We start from the raw sequence: 17,487 nt of genomic DNA on the forward strand, positions 1-17,487 counted from the left end.
AAAAATATTTCTGTTTGCTGATGACACCAGCTTGATAGTGAAGGATCTTGTGTGTAATATTGAAACAGTGTCAAATAATGTAGTTCATGAAATAAGTTCGTGGCTTGTGGAAAATAATTTGATGCTAAATCACAGTAAGACTCAGTTTTTACAGTTTCTAACTCACAATTCAACAAGAACCGATATTTTGATCAGAGAGAATGGGCATATTATAAGCGAGACGGAACAGTTCAAGTTCCTAGACGTTCGGATAGATAGTAAGCTGTTGTGGAAACCCCATGTCCAGGATCTTGTTCAGAAACTAAATGCTGCTTTATTTACCATTAGAACAGCATCTGAAATAAGTGACACTTCAACACGAAAAGTAGTTTACTTCGCATATTTTCATATGCTTATGTCATATCGTATTATTTTTTGGGGTAATTCTTCTGATTCAAAAAAGGTATTTTTGGCTGAAAAACGGGCTGTTCGAGCTATATGTGGTGTAAGTTCGAGAACCTCTTGTCGACCCCTATTCAATAGTCTGGGAATTCTGACATTGCCCTCACAGTATTTATTTTCTTTAATATCGTTTGTTGTTAGCAATATTATCCTATTCCCAAGAGTTAGCAGCTTTCACTCAGTTAATACTAGGCAGAAATCCAATCTGCACGTGGAATGCACTTCCTTGACTCTTGTGAAGAAAGGAGTGCAGTATGCAGTATTTTGCTGCATCCATTTTCAATAAGCTACCACAAGAACTCAAAAATCTTAGCAGTAGAACAAACTCTTTTAAGTCTAAACTGAAGAGTTTCCTCATGGCTCTTTCCTTCTATTCTGTCGAGGAGCTCCTGGAAGGGCTAAAAACTTGAACAAATTCCAGTGTTACATTGTTGATTTTCTTTATTTAAACTTACGACTTGTCACCTGAATATGTTTTTTTTATATTTCATTTTATCTGTTTCTAATATCGTGTTATAATTTCATGTATTGACTCGTTCCATGACCATGGAGACTTCTCCTTAATTTGGTCTCACGGAACAATAAATAAATAAATAAATAAATAAAATGACATGGCTCGATCAGGCCGCCAAGGGCTAATACTGCAGTGGATGACCGCTACCTACGCATTATGGCTCGGATTAACCCTGACAGCAATGCCACCATGTTGAATAATGCTTTTCGTGCAGTTACAGGACGGCGTGTTACAACTCCAACTGTGCGCAATAGCCTGTATGATGAGCAACTTTACTCCAGACGTCCATGGCGATGTCCATCTTTGCAATCACGACACCATGCAGCGTCGTACAGATGGGCCCATCAACATGACGAATGGACCGCTCGGGATTTGCATCACGTTCTCTTCACCGATGAGTGTCGCATATGCCTTCAACCGGACAATCGTCGGAGACGTGTTTGGAGGCAACCCGGTCAGGCTGAGCGCATTAGACACACTGTCCAGTGAGTGCAGCTGGGTGGAGGTTCCCTGCTGTCTTGGATGGCATTATGTGCGGCTGACGTACGCTGCTGGTGGTCATTAAAGGTGTCGTAACGGCTGTACGTGAATGCCATCTTCCAACCGACAGTGCAACCATATCGGCAGCATATTGGCGAGGCATTCGTCTTCATGGACGACAATTCGCACCCCCATCATGCAAATCTAGTGAATGACGTCCTTCAGGATAACGACTGAAATGTGATTTCGCAGGACAGAAAGGACCAGACTGTGGAAGGGGCCCAAATCAGTTGCTGCTAGTTGCACAAACATACCTACTTTATTTGCTAAAAACACTTAATCACACATGTGATTAAAAGAATTCAGAAACAATACGCTGAAGGCCAGAACACGAGTTATTAAATTTTCTTTAAGGAATGCACACGGCTGAAGGCCTTAGTTACAAAACTGAAGAACTGAGGGCTTAAGACCTGAATAACAAGGACTCCAGAAAGGAAATTTTAAAAATTTTAGACAAAGACCTTTCTAATTTTAATTTAAGTAGGCTGAAGGCCTTATCTTAAAATATTTCACATAAGGTTTGGCTGAAGGCCATATACTGATCATGGAACAACTCAAGGCTTAGGACCTGGGTAACAAAATTAAGATAGAGAGAAAATTTTCAAATTTTCATATTATGATTTTTTTTCAGACGGCTGAAGGCCATATCTTAAAATACTTTACATAAAGCTCGGCTGAAGGCCACATACTGAATATTAAAACAAACTACATCAATACACGGCTGAAGGCCTCGCCACTAAAGAAAATCGCAATCTCAAACAACAGAACAGTGGTGTTCAAAAGTGTTTCAAGGGTCAGCCTGGGGAGGAAACTCTAACGACAGGTTAGGTGAGACAGGCAGCCAAATGGAAAACACTAAAAATCAGGTGGCAGCACGACCAACCGACAATCCAATCAATTCCCTTCCATCCAACGAATGGCACGACAACCGAAAATATCAGCGGGAACGAAGATCGCAGCAGCACTAAGTCTTGACAATTGGCTTCTAAACACAGTCAAGGCACAATAACCACTCAAAGAAGAAAACACTGAACAACATCAAAGCTGTCGAACTACGTGCCATGCCAGACAGCATCAACACGGTGAGGAAAACACACTGCAGGAAAAGTACGTTAACAAACAGAGCATATAACCGGAATGTTAACGGCCACAAGGCAGAAGATACCACTCGCGCACTTCACCAATAAGTTACAATCATTTCAATAGTTAAACACCATACAGGAAGATGGCTGCAATATTTTGCTGACTACAGCACACCATACGTTGCTGCTTGCGGGGAAGGCCCAGAAAGCAACAACTTGCAATGAACAAAGAGATTTCACAGCAGTTGAGGTTACATAACAGGTTAACTGACTACTCAACACCAGTATCGAGGTTCGGTGGGCGACGAACTTTGCAGCTCTGGCAGCTACCGCCTCACAGCTCCGACCGCGCTTGCACGCCGCCAGTGGCCCTGGCCTGACCACATGCCGCAGAGACTTCCTCGCTGCTCTGCCGCAACCAACCGACTCCTACTCCAGTACGCAGACAGCATTCATAAATCCTCAGTGGAAATCACAGAAGCTAAAGACAGTTCCACGTAAACACTTGCACCAAGAACTCCGACAATCCTAAAACGAGTCACTGTGGAACAACAAGGAGAAATCACAAGTCGACACACAGAGTTTCCACAAGCGGTCGGCGACCAAATACACGTCGCACGATGAGACGACCGACCGAACGACCAACCCAGGTCGTCCCTACTCAAACTATGTGTGTCGGCAACGGTTAGGGCGAGTCTTGGCTGTCCGGAGCCCACAGCAGCTGCAACCCGACTCAACTAGATGTCCGTTCGGAACTCGGAAACACGGTGACCCGGGCACACTGGCTTGGACCCAAACATGCAGAGGTAACTCTTGCCTGCACGAGGAAGAAACCGACACTCCTCCGGCAATACGACCAACTCACGAGGCCCAGAAATGGTCAATTGAAGGGGTCGCTGTAAGAAAATGCTAGCCATCAATCAAGGATTAAACTGAACTTTATCTGTTGTTTCCTAACACACAGCGTTCTGGGAGATAGTAGTTTCATGTCATAATGCACTGCCTACTCTGTTTATGTCCTTGTCTTTAAAATTAACGAAACATGTGACATACAATAATTCAGAACATGATGTTAACTAGCACTTTCTTCCGCCATCTGCTTCAGTGTCGTATGCTATTTTACACCTGACGTGCCTTAGAAGAAAAAGAAACTGCTGTCATTTCTTACAGCTCGACAGCTTTTAGTGCCTGGAAATTTTCAGCATCCAGAACTGTGTTAAGCGCAAAAAACTTTCATGATACTATATCTGACACAGCTGAAAACAGTAAATGCTTCCCATTTTTTCTCGAGATAACAAATCTCCTCGCAGTAATTTCATTTGTAATAAAGCTCGACCGTCTTAACGTCTTCACTGTCTTATATATATCTGTTCCTAAAACGGTGTTAGCTCAACGATTTGCCGAAAGGCGGAGTTGACGCTAAGTGCCTCGCCTGAATTGCGTGACGTCATAGTTGAGTTGTGATGGCTTGTCCTTTAGGTGGCGACGACGTGTGACATCAGAAGTGGACGACCTGTACTTGGTTGTATGGGCACAACCGTACCGCCTAAATACTGGACGGCAATTGGCATCTTACCTTGCAGCATCGCCTGAACGTGTTATATCGTGGCATACGGTAGAGTGCCCTGGTGTATGTGTTCCTCTAACGTGTCTTCAGAAAAGGTGTGGGGCGGCGGGTGTAAATTATTACTGTTGTATATACACTCCTGGAAATGGAAAAAAGAACACATTGACACCGGTGTGTCAGACCCACCATACTTGCTCCGGACAGTGCGAGAGGGCTGTACAAGCAATGATCACACGCACGGCACAGCGGACACACCAGGAACCGCGGTGTTGGCCGTCGAATGGCGCTAGCTGCGCAGCATTTGTGCACCGCCGCCGTCAGTGTCAGCCAGTTTGCCGTGGCATACGGAGCTCCATCGCAGTCTTTAACACTGGTAGCATGCCGCGACAGCGTGGACGTGAACCGTATGTGCAGTTGATGGACTTTGAGCGAGGGCGTATAGTGGGCATGCGGGAGGCCGGGTGGACGTACCGCCGAATTGCTCAACACGTGGGGCGTGAGGTCTCCACAGTACATCGATGTTGTCGCCAGTGGTCGGCGGAAGGTGCACGTGCCCGTCGACCTGGGACCGGACCGCAGCGACGCACGGATGCACGCCAAGACCGTAGGATCCTACGCAGTGCCGTAGGGGACCGCACCGCCACTTCCCAGCAAATTAGGGACACTGTTGCTCCTGGGGTATCGGCGAGGACCATTCGCAACCGTCTCCATGAAGCTGGGCTACGGTCCCGCACACCGTTAGGCCGTCTTCCGCTCACGCCCCAACATCGTGCAGCCCGCCTCCAGTGGTGTCGCGGCAGGCGTGAATGGAGGGACGAATGGAGACGTGTCGTCTTCAGCGATGAGAGTCGCTTCTGCCTTGGTGCCAATGATGGTCGTATGCGTGTTTGGCGCCGTGCAGGTGAGCGCCACAATCAGAACTGCATACGACCGAGGCACACAGGGCCAACACCCGGCATCATGGTGTGGGGAGCGATCTCCTACACTGGCCGTAAACCACTGATGATCGTCGAGAGGACACTGAATAGTGCACGGTACATCCAAACCGTCATCGAACCCATCGTTCTACCATTCCTAGACCGGCAAGGGAACTTGCTGTTCCAACAGGACAATGCACGTCCGCATGTATCCCGTGCCACCCAACGTGCTCTAGAAGGTGTAAGTCAACTACCCTGGCCAGCAAGATCTCCGGATCTGTCCCCCATTGAGCATGTTTGGGACTGGATGAAGCGTCGTCTCACGCGGTCTGCACGTCCAGCACGAACGCTGGTCCAACTGAGGCGCCAGGTGGAAATGGCATGGCAAGCCGTCCCACAGGACTACATCCAGCATCTCTACGATCGTCTCCATGGGAGAATAGCAGCCTGCATTGCTGCGAAAGGTGGATATACACTGTACTAGTGCCGACATTGTGCATGCTCTGTTGCCTGTGTCTATGTGCCTGTGGCTCTGTCAGTGTGATCATGTGATGTATCTGACCCCAGGAATGTGTCAATAAAGTTTCCCCTTCCTGGGACAATGAATTCACGGTGTTCTTATTTCAATTTCCAGGAGTGTATAAATGTTTGGTTTGTAGAATGTAAAACCAGTTCCTATTATTTAGAATGTTATTTATGCTGTCTTTCGCCGTTCTCAACACTGGCTCTCTAACTACAATATTGGCAACCAGAAAGTGATTAGCAAAACGTGAAGCCTGTAATTAGAATTCCTAGTGCCCACTTCATCTGAGAATACACTTATAGTTACAGCTTATAGCTCTGAGGAATTAGGAGATTGTCTGGGATTTCTAATCAAAAACAGTCGTGAAAAAACGGTCTGTATTCTGAAAGTCACAGATGAAAACAAAAGAATCCACACAATCTAACTAACAGAGCAGTTCAGAGTCCAATGCGCTGATGCCACTATAACTGTCCAAATTAAATATTTAAATGAATGCTCGCCATAATTTGGTGATAATGTTTCATCAAACGCCACGCTAAATAATGGTAGAATGTCTGTCCCGCAGCGGCACGTGAAAATACACTCCTGGAAATTGAAATAAGAACACCGTGAATTCATTGTCCCAGGAAGGGCAAACTTTATTGACACATTCCTGGGGTCAGATACATCACATGATCACACTGACAGAACCACAGGCACATAGACACAGGCAACAGAGCATGCACAATGTCGGCACTAGTACAGTGTATATCCACCTTTCGCAGCAATGCAGGCTGCTATTCTCCCATGGAGACGATCGTAGAGATGCTGGATGTAGTCCTGTGGAACGGCTTGCCATGCCATTTCCACCTGGCGCCTCAGTTGGACCAGCGGTCGTGCTGGACGTGCAGACCGCGTGAGACGACGCTTCATCCGGTCCCAAACATGCTCAATGGGGGACAGATCCGGAGATCTTGCTGGTCAGGGTAGTTGACTTACACCTTCTAGAGCACGTTGGGTGGCACGGGATACATGCGGACGTGCATTGTCCTGTTGGAACAGCAAGTTCCCTTGCCGGTCTAGGAATGGTAGAACGATGGGTTCGATGACGGTTTGGATGTACCGTGCACTATTCAGTGTCCCCTCGACGATCACCAGTGGTGTAAGGCCAGTGTAGGAGATCGCTCCCCACACCATGATGCCGGGTGTTGGCCCTGTGTGCCTCGGTCGTATGCAGTCCTGATTGTGGCGCTCACCTGCACGGCGCCAAACACGCATACGACCATCATTGGCACCAAGGCAGACTCTCATCGCTGAAGACGACACGTCTCCATTCGTCCCTCCATTCACGCCTGTCGCGACACCACTGGAGGCGGGCTGCATGATGTTGGGGCGTGAGCGGAAGACGGCCTAACGGTGTGCGGGACCGTAGCCCAGCTTCATGGAGACGGTTGCGAATGGTCCTCGCCGATACCCCAGGAGCAACAGTGTCCCTAATTTGCTGGGAAGTGGCGGTGCGGTCCCCTACGGCACTGCGTAGGATCCTACGGTCTTGGCGTGCATCCGTGCGTCGCTGCGGTCCGGTCCCAGGTCGACGGGCACGTGCACCTTCCGCCGACCACTGGCGACAACATCGATGTACTGTGGAGACCTCACGCCCCACGTGTTGAGCAATTCGGCGGTACGTCCACCCGGCCTCCCGCATGCCCACTATACGCCCTCGCTCAAAGTCCGTCAACTGCACTTACGGTTCACGTCCACGCTGTCGCGGCATGCTACCAGTGTTAAAGACTGCGATGGAGCTCCGTATGCCACGGCAGACTGGCTGACACTGACGGCGGTGGTGCACAAATGGTGCGCAGCTAGCGCCATTCGACGGCCAACACCGCGGTTCCTGGTGTGTCCGCTGTGCCGTGCGTGTGATCATTGCTTGTACAGCCCTCTCGCAGTGTCCGGAGCAAGTATGGTGGGTCTGACACACCGGTGTCAATGTGTTCTTTTTTCCATTTCCAGGAGTGTACGACATACGCAAACTGAAAATAGATAATTAAAGTCAACCCAGAATTAACACTTCACTCGAAAATGATTTCATGGTTACGCGTATTCCGAGTAACTTAATACGGCACCCGAGGCTGTTTGTAGCAATGATACCGACGCGACGTGACTCCCGATACAGATGGTGTGCTATTCAGCGTCTGGAGAAAACTGGGGCCTTGCTTCCTCGCGCAGCGTTCTTATATATAAGAACGCCTGATCAAATCGGCTCTCCCGACTAGCCGCTGGACTAGTAATGCACCACTTTAGGTTACTGAATAAATCATAGCTTCTTTTGCTGATGGCTGATGAAGCTCTTAATTTAAATGTGCATTCAGCACACAGGTAAGTAATCATGATAAAAGTTTGACGTGGCTAAGTTAAATATTTTGGGCGAGAGAATTAATTTAATTACATTGCACGCAGTAGACGAGCTCTGAACTGGCCCTTTGGAGATACGCTATCGCTATAGTTTTATAGGTATTCAAATGAAACTTCTCACATCTTTATGATTATAGCGGATCTCCATTCTACTTAAATATAAACATCCTAGCCTTATTTATTAGCCTACTTAATCTATCTTGCTTCCTTAATTTTTAAGACAAAACCAGAAAATCATGAATTTCCACTAAAATTTTAATTTGTGAAATCCAAAGTACTGTTTTTATTAAATTATTATGAAAGGGGAATCTAAATATAAATTTTTAACTCTCTATCTCTTTTCTGTTGCGCCAATAATTTTTACAGAAAAACGTCCAAATTTCGAAAATGGTTAAAGTTATCGAACTGATATTCAACACATGTTGATTTAGTATTACTCCTGACATGCTGGAAATGTTTTAGGTTATTTGCTTGATTTTTAAAGTATTGCGCAACATTTATGACGTCAGAGCTAGTTACAGCGGACTGGCTGGCACACAATGGAAAGACTGATGTGCATTTATTACGGCGTGAGTAGGCTGCTTCCCTACAAAGGGAACCTTTACGATGGAGCCGACAACATACCACCTGGGTGTTAGAACAGTGGATCAGTGTTTTTTTCACAGCTAACTCTCTATTTTGTCTGAAAAGTGATTCTCGACGGATTCGCGTCTGGAGGGAGCGTGGAACACAACTTCGGTGCCCAGACATTGAGGAAAGAGACCGATATCGAGGATGATCCCTAATGGTGTGGGCAGAGATCGAGAATGATCCCTAACCGTGTGGGCAGAGATTATGTTGACCTCTCGAACACGTCAGCATGAAATTGTGTGGGTAAATCGGCAAGGTTTATCTGCTGTCAGGTATCGTGGCGAGATCATGGGACCTCATGTGCGGCTGTTGCGAGTTGCTGTGGGCTCAGACATGACCCAGGGAACCACTACAACGTACACGTCTAAATAACGGTGTATTTGCACAAAACATGCAACAGTGTCCATACATTTTAATGTGAGGCGGACATGTTACACCGTCAACAAAATAAGGTGCTTTAGAAATCATATAAATTTTACAGTGTGGTAGTATACGTTGTAGTGATTCACCAACAAATTTGTGCAAACAAAGCTCACAAATGTGCCAAATTATTAATTAAATGCAATTTCATAAAACTGAACACAAATTTTAAACCCACTTTGCCAAAATGAACAACGGCCGAAATTCGACATTGTCAGCAAACACATTCTCCGCCATGGAATTCGTTCATTTAGTTTAATTTTTCCGCCAGCGTGAATTGCATCACAAACTATTTCCTTAATCATTGGAACATTGGCACTGTTGGTATACAACATTCTGATAACTGAATCGCTCTTAACACTGACTTCATTCTGACAATTCTAAAATTGCTTACAATATCTTCTTCTATGAGATGTGGCACACCAAGTTCAAATGCATCAATAGCATTATCTTGTCGACCACAGAAGACACCACGTGCAAGTTTTATACAAAGACTCCATTATTGAAAAGTGTAATTACTGTAGCAGATTCTTGGTTGAACAGTGTAGAGGTTCCATTAGAAGCGCACGACATTATGTGAAAACGAGAATTTGACGTCCCTTATATACTTCATATTTCACGTTGTTGCTAGGGCACATCCTTATCTGCCACTGCATAACACTCACATTTCAAAATTTCTGCACGTGCCAACCTTTTGCTGGCGTGGATGCTTGCCCAGATAATGTCCTAACCGGACTATTATCTCAGCGGGACAGTGACGCCGCCATGCTGACCTCAGTTGACCCCGGTCAACGACCTTGGGTGTCGAAACATGAAACATGGCACTGCGTGCAATTTCGTTTCATGACACCCAAGGCACGCCATATTTATAGGGTTTCCAGGCCCAACATAATCGCTACCTGGTAACGTTAATCCTTTATTTTTCACTCTTTCAATTAATTTCGTTGTCCTGTATGCTACTCCAGTACCTGCTGAAGCTGTTACACCATCAGCGCCAGCTATTTGTGCAGTTGATAACCTCATAGAACACAGGCGGTTGAACTTTTCTTGGAAATGGAAGACACAGAACACATGGAATGGGCTGCTCGCTCTCCCTGTTTGAATCCCGTAGAGTATGCCTGGCATGCACTAGGCAGCACCACGTCAGCATCCACCTACAGGTCTCCACGAGTTGCGAGCAGCTGTGTGGGAAGATGCGTGTTCTTGCCTCAACATGAGATTGATGTCATTATTCACAGCATGCCTCATTGTCGTCATGCCAGAGGTGCTCACACCCCATACTGAGTACATTCAACAGTTGTCGGAATGTGCATGCAAATCCGTGAAGTTAGAAACAACTAAGAACATTTTTGTATACCGTTATGAGTGTTGCAGTTGTTTACGTTCTGTATCCTTTACATTGTTTCTACTTTACTATCATCTGTTTATTCTGTTTTGTGGCAAAATAAAAGCAACCTTGCAAATTTCCGGATGTTGGTTTAATTTTGGACACCAGTTTATTTCAGGGTGGCATTTTTTAGCTGGCCTGTATAGTGTCCTCACTGCGTCACAAGCCTGCAACGCAGGCCGTTGTGGCCGAGCAGTTCAAGGCGCTTCCGTCTGGAACCGCGCGACTGCTACGGTCGCAGGTTCGAATCCTGCCTCTGGCATGGATGTGTGTGATGTCCTTAGGTTAGTCAGGTTTAAGTACCGTATTTACTCGAATCTAAGCCGCACTCGAATCTAAACCGCACCTGAAAAATGAGTCTCGAAAGCAAGGGAAAAAAAAATTTCCCGAATCTAAGGTGCACCTGAAATTTCAGACTCGAAATTCAAGGGGAGAGAAAAGTTTTAGACCGCACTTCCAAATCGGTACAAAGTTGGTCCATTGTAACATGAGACACAATTTATTTCGAATGGATGAAGATACAGCTACAGTAGTTTGGTTCGAGTCGTAAGCTTAACATTTAAGCTTTACCAAGTCTTGTGACAGCCAGAGCGAGAGCACCAGCAGCAGCGAGTACTGTTTGTATAAAGCGTTTATTTTGCATTTTGTTTACGACCTTCCACTAAGGAAGGGATTCTATTTGTGTTTATCTGCTCTGCATAGTAACTAACAGTTCTTGATAAAACTTTACGTAGTTTTCGTGTTAGATTTCTTAGTGTTTTCTTGATCGTTTAGAACAGAAAGCGCCCTAAAACCGTCTTTTGTTTGTTTCGCGGCCGTTAGCCACTAGTCACTTGAATCAGCAGTTGTCTTGTGACAGCCAGAGCGAGAGCACCAGCAGCAGCGAGTACTGTTTGTATAAAGCGTTTTTGTACTTATTTGCTGCTCTTAGCTTTTAAATAGTTTTTCTGGGAAAACCTAGCGTAGTTTTCGCGTCTCGTATTTCAGTGAGTGTTTCTTGATTATCAGAGTAGCTCATCAGAAGATTATCTTGGGAATTTGTCACCGTATAGAGTAGGGTAAACATAGTCATGTGTAGGGACTGTGGTTGTTGTGAGCGGACGCAAGGAGAATTGGCCACTCTTCGGGGGCAGGTGGAGGCTTTGTCTGTTAGGCTCATCAAGCTCGAGGCGCAGGCGTCGGCTCGTAGTGGCGTTGGGGCAACTGTGGTGAGACCTATGCCTACTTCGGTGGCCTTGGAATCACATGGAACCCCTGATGTCGCTGCGTCTTCCGGCAGTGAGCATCTTACCGGTCAGCCATCACTCCAGGGTGAATGGCGGACAGTGGTGGGCTCGCGCGTGCCTGGCCGAAAGGCGAAGGTGGGATCTGGCCGCGTGGCAGCTGCCTTACCCCTTTCCAACAGGTACGGGGTGCTTCCTAGTGGTGATGACATCGTTTCCGAGCCACCACAGGATGCCTCGCCTGTTGGGCCAGTGGCCGATTCTCCGGCAAGGTCCCGACAGTCACAGAGGGCGGGCCTATTAGTTATAGGGAGCTCCAACGTTAGGCGGGTTATGGAGCCCCTCAGGAAAATAGCGGGTAGGTCGGGGAAGAATGCCAGTGTGCACTCGGTGTGCTTGCCGGGGGGTCTCGTCCGTGATGTGGAGGAGGCCCTTCCGGCAGCTATTGAACGCACTGGGTGTGACCGGCTGCAGATAGTAGCACATGTCGGAACGAATGACGCCTGCCGCTTGGGTTCTGAGGCCATCCTTGGTTCCTTCCGGCGGCTGGCTGATTTAGTGAAGACAACCAGCATCGCACGCGGAGTGCAAGCTGAGCTTAATATCTGCAGCATAGTGCCCAGAGTCGATCGCGGTCCTCTGGTTTGGAGCCGTGTGGAGGGTCTAAACCAGAGGCTCAGACGACTCTGCGACTATAATGGTTGCAAATTCATCGATCTCCGTTATTGGGTGGAGAACTGTAGGCCCCCCCTAGACAGGTCAGGCGTGCACTACACACCGGAAGCAGCTACTAGGGTAGCAGAGTACGTGTGGCGTGCACACGGGGGTTTTTTAGGTTAGAGGGACCCCCCCTTGGGCGAAACGATAAAATACCTGACGGCTTACCAGAGAGGACATTATCATCGTTGATAAAGAACGTCCGTCCTCAGAGACCAAAAACAGGAAAAGTTAACGTAATATTGGTAAACTGCAGGAGTATCCAGGGCAAGGTTCCTGAATTAGTATCTCTTATTGAAGGAAATAGTGCGCATATAGTATTAGGAACGGAAAGTTGGTTAAAACCGGAAGTGAACAGTAACGAAATCCTAGACACAGAATGGAATATATACCGCAAGGATAGGATAAACGCCAATGGTGGAGGAGTATTTATAGCAGTAAAGAATTCAATAATATCCAGTGAAGTTATTAGCGAATGCGAATGTGAAATAATCTGGGTTAAGTTAAGTATCAAAGGTGGGTCAGATATGATAGTCGGATGCTTCTATAGACCACCTGCATCAGCAACCGTAGTAGTTGAGCGCCTCATAGAGAACCTGCAGAACGTCGTGAAGAAGTTTCGTGATCATACTATTGTAATAGGGGGAGACTTCAATCTACCAGGTATAGAATGGGATAGTCACACAATCAGAGCTGGAGCCAGGGACAGAGACTCTTGTGACATTATCCTGACTGCCTTGTCCGAGAATTACTTCGAGCAGATAGTTAGAGAACCAACTCGTGAAGCTAACGTTTTAGACCTCATAGCAACAAATAGACCGGAACTTTTCGACTCCGTGAATGTGGAAGAGGGTATCAGTGATCATAAGTCAGTGGTTGCATCAATGACTACAAGTGTAATAAGAAATGCCAAGAAAGGAAGGAAAATATATTTGCTTAACAAGAGTGATAGGGCACAAATCGCAGAATATCTGAGTGACCACCATCAAACGTTCATTTCTGAGGAAGAGGGTGTGGAACAAAAATGGAAAAAATTCAGAAACATCGTCCAGTACGCCTTAGATAAGTTCGTACCGACTAAGGTCCAAAGCGAGGGGAAAGATCCACCGTGGTATAACAATCATGTACGAAAGGTACTACGGAAACAAAGAAAGCTTCATCATAGGTTTAAGAATAGTCGAATCATAGCTGATAAGGAAAAGCTGAACGAAGCGAAAAAGAGCGTAAAGAGAGCAATGAGAGAAGCATTCAACGAATTCGAACATAAAACATTGGCAAACAATCTAAACAAGAACCCTAAAAAGTTTTGGTCATATGTAAAATCGGTAAGCGGATCTAAATCCCCTATTCAGTCACTCGTTGACCACGATGGCACCGAAACAGAGGACGACCGAAGAAAGGCAGAAATACTGAATTCAGTGTTCCGAAACTGTTTCACTGCGGAAAATCGTAACACGGTCCCTGACTTCAGCCGTCGCACGGACGCCAAAATGGAAAATATTGAAATAAACGATATCGGAATTGAAAAACAACTGCTATCACTTAGTAGCGGAAAAGCATCCGGACCAGACGAGATACCCTTAAGATTCTACAGTGATTATGCTAAAGAACTTGCCCCCTTTCTATCAGCAATTTATCGTAGATCGCTGGAAGAACGTAAAGTACCTAGCGACTGGAAGAAAGCGCAGGTCGTTCCCATTTTCAAAAAGGGTCATAAATCAGATGCGAATAATTATAGGCCTATTTCGCTTACGTCAATCTGTTGTAGAATAATGGAACATGTTTTGTGTTCTCGTATTATGACGTTCTTAGATAATACAAATCTCGTTCATCATAACCAACATGGATTCCGCAAACAGAGATCATGTGAAACTCAGCTCGCCCTATTTGCCCAAGAAATTCACAGTGCCGTAGACACTGGCGAGCAGATTGATGCCGTATTCCTGGACTTCAGGAAGGCATTTGATACGGTTCCGCACTTACGTTTAGTGAAAAAAATACGAGCTTACGGAATATCGGACCAGGTTTGTGATTGGATTCAGGATTTCCTAGAAGAAAGAACACAACATGTCATTCTTAACGGTTCAAAATCTGCAGATGTAGAGGTAATTTCGGGAGTACCGCAGGGAAGCGTGATAGGACCTTTATTGTTTACAATATACATAAATGACTTAGTTGACAACATCGGTAGCTCCGTGAGGCTATTTGCAGATGACACGGTTGTCTACAAGAAAGTAGCAACATCAGAAGACTCGTACGTACTCCAGGAGGACCTGCAGAGGATTAATGCATGGTGCGACAGCTGGCAGCTTTCCCTAAACGTAGATAAATGTAATATAATGCGCATACATAGGGGCAGAAATCCATTCCAGTACGATTATGCCATAGGTGGTAAATCATTGGAAGCGGTAACGACCGTAAAATACTTAGGAGTTACTATCCGGAGCGATCTGAAGTGGAATGATCACATAAAACAAATAGTGGGAAAAGCAGGCGCCAGGTTGAGATTCATAGGAAGAATTCTAAGAAAATGTGACTCATCGACGAAAGAAGTAGCTTACAAAACGCTTGTTCGTCCGATTCTTGAGTATTGCTCATCAGTATGGGACCCTTACCAGGTTGGATTAATAGAAGAGATAGACATGATCCAGCGAAAAGCAGCGCGATTCGTCATGGGGACATTTAGCCAGCGCGAGAGCGTTACGGAGATGCTGAACAAGCTCCAGTGGCGGACACTTCAAGAAAGGCGTTACGCAATACGGAGAGGTTTATTATCGAAATTACGAGAGAGCACATTCCGGGAAGAGATGGGCAACATATTACTACCGCCCACATATATCTCGCGTAATGATCACAACGAAAAGATCCGAGAAATTAGAGCAAATACGGAGACTTACAAGCAGTCGTTCTTCCCACGCACAATTCGTGAATGGAACAGGGAAGGGGGGATCAGATAGTGGTACAATAAGTACCCTCCGCCACACACCGTAAGGTGGCTCGCGGAGTATAGATGTAGATGTAGATGTAGCCAATGGTATGTGTCAGGCGCTCAGTCCGTATTTATACGGGTACCCTTCGTTTTTCACATGATTTGTCTGGTTTGAATCGATTGCTTATTTTGCTGTAATCTAATCAGTGGCGCTCTCTTAGTTATAGGTGTTTACGGCACTCTAAACTGAAAATGCATTATTGTACTGTGTTATGCATTGTTTGTCATATTCTGATAATGAGTGATTACGACCTGTCGCCGCTCGAGGCATGGCTTGCTTTTGTGTGCGCTACCGCCGCTTACAATAAAAAGAAGAGAGGAATTGTCTCATAAGCGAAACAATGACAAGTGACTGTTATTTGTTGTTACTTACACTGCTGCTTTCTTTGATAATGATCAACAAGAACCAAATAATAGACTGCATATGATAGATGTTCTGAACGAGAGTTTAGTGAAAATTTTTCTCCGTTTGAAAATCCTTGCAGACTCTTCTTTATTACATAACATTCTGTACAGAAATTAGAGTCGTCTTAGATTTAAAAATCTAGTCGGTAGCCGTGCTTCATTTCTGACTGTATTACTATTCAGCATAAGAATAATACGAATATAAACATGACATGATACGTATATTATTTCGCGCTTGCTGTTGTCTCACTCTAGTTTCGTAGTTTATTATGCAGACAGGTTTTAAATGAGATAGCAGCAAACAAGAAAGAATACATGGCATAATGTTTACATTCGTCTACCTTTTCTTTTAATTTATTTACTGGCGCAGAGGTTTTGGCGCCAGTATTTATCTTTGAGTCTGCACAAGCATGCCTGTGTAGCGCTACATATATTCGACGGCAGAAGTTAGTTGTGGCGGCACCTACCAAAATTCTTCAGATCTTCCGTTTACTCTGCACTCGATTCTAAGCCGCAGGCGGTTTTTTGGATTACAAAAAGCGGAAAAAAGTACCGCTTAGATTCGAGTAAATACGGTAGTTCTAAGTTCTAAGGGACTGATGACCTGAGATGTTCGAGTCCCATAGTGGTCAGAGCCATTTGAACCATATTTGAGCCTGAAACGCCACCAGTCGGCGCTGGGGAGTGGTCATTGTTCAAATGGCTCTAAGCACCATGGGAATTAACATCTGAGGTCATCAGTCCCACAGAACGTAGAACTACTTAAACCTAACTAACCTAAGGACATCACACGCATCCATGCCCGAGGCAGGATTCGAACCTGCGACCATAGCGGTCGCGCAATTCCAGACTGAAGCGCCTAGAACCGCCCGGCCACACCGACCGGCGATCATGGTAATATTCGGCCCATCAGTGTACAAGTTCGAGAAAGGAGCTATTAATCCATTTTCACATTCTACTGTTTTTCGAACAAGCTTGACTGCGCTCCGCGTGCTCCACGTTGAGAACCTGGTGTTGAAGGCGGCAGCAGAGACGTACCTCGTCCGTCCAGGCTGTCGCGGATGCTGGAGACGGCGTCGCGCACCTGCTGCTCCGAGGTGACGTCCAGCGGCAGGACGCGCAGCCTGGAGGAGCACTGCTGGACCAGCCGCTGGGCTCCGGGGCCCTCCGGGAAGAGGCAGCCCGCCACCACGGGCACACCCAGCGAGTCCAGCCGCCGCGCCAGGGCTTCGCCGAAGCCAGAGTCGCAGCCTGGAAAACGTGGCCACCGTCTCTCATCTAAATCCAGCCTTCGTCTACTTACCCAGATGACGTTTTTGGTGAGCGTCCGTGCTGCAACAATTAAATAATGAGACTTTGCCTAGAAACGTAATTAATTGTGAACAAAGTTACTACAGGGAAGTCCACCTGTTGCATTTTATTTAACAGAGATTTACAATCCCTCTGCAGAGTGCGGGCTGGCAGTAGCATCTGTGGAGAGTACTTTCTGTACCACTGTCACTCCCTTCCCTCCTCCTTCCACCCCCCCCCCCCCCTCTTTCCTGCTTCAATCAGCTATAGTCTACGACAAAAATGATTACTGGTTATCTTCTGTGTGAGCTCGAGTCTCTCTAATTTTTCGTTCTTAGCCTTTTCGGGAGTCATTTGTAGGACGAACCAATACAGTTTGGTTGACTCTTTCATGAATGTACGCTTTAGAAATTTTAAGACGCAGTCCCCGCTGGCATTATGCGAAAAC

The 17,487-nt window shown here is 46.1% G+C and overlaps 1 protein-coding gene across 1 annotated transcript in view; it reads right to left on the reverse strand.

Annotated features, from left to right (window-relative positions):
• The window catches only part of LOC124778677 (short-chain dehydrogenase/reductase family 9C member 7-like), a 118,146-nt gene that overhangs the window by 57,622 nt on the left and 43,037 nt on the right, over positions 1–17,487 (reverse strand). The window contains exon 4 of the mRNA XM_047253660.1: positions 16,788–17,000. Coding sequence (XP_047109616.1) covers positions 16,788–17,000 — 213 coding nt within the window. The remainder of the gene's footprint in view (positions 1–16,787; positions 17,001–17,487) is intronic.

Source organism: Schistocerca piceifrons, chromosome 1, assembly GCF_021461385.2.
Source record: "Schistocerca piceifrons isolate TAMUIC-IGC-003096 chromosome 1, iqSchPice1.1, whole genome shotgun sequence".
In the NCBI taxonomy this organism is placed as follows: domain Eukaryota; kingdom Metazoa; phylum Arthropoda; class Insecta; order Orthoptera; family Acrididae; genus Schistocerca; species Schistocerca piceifrons.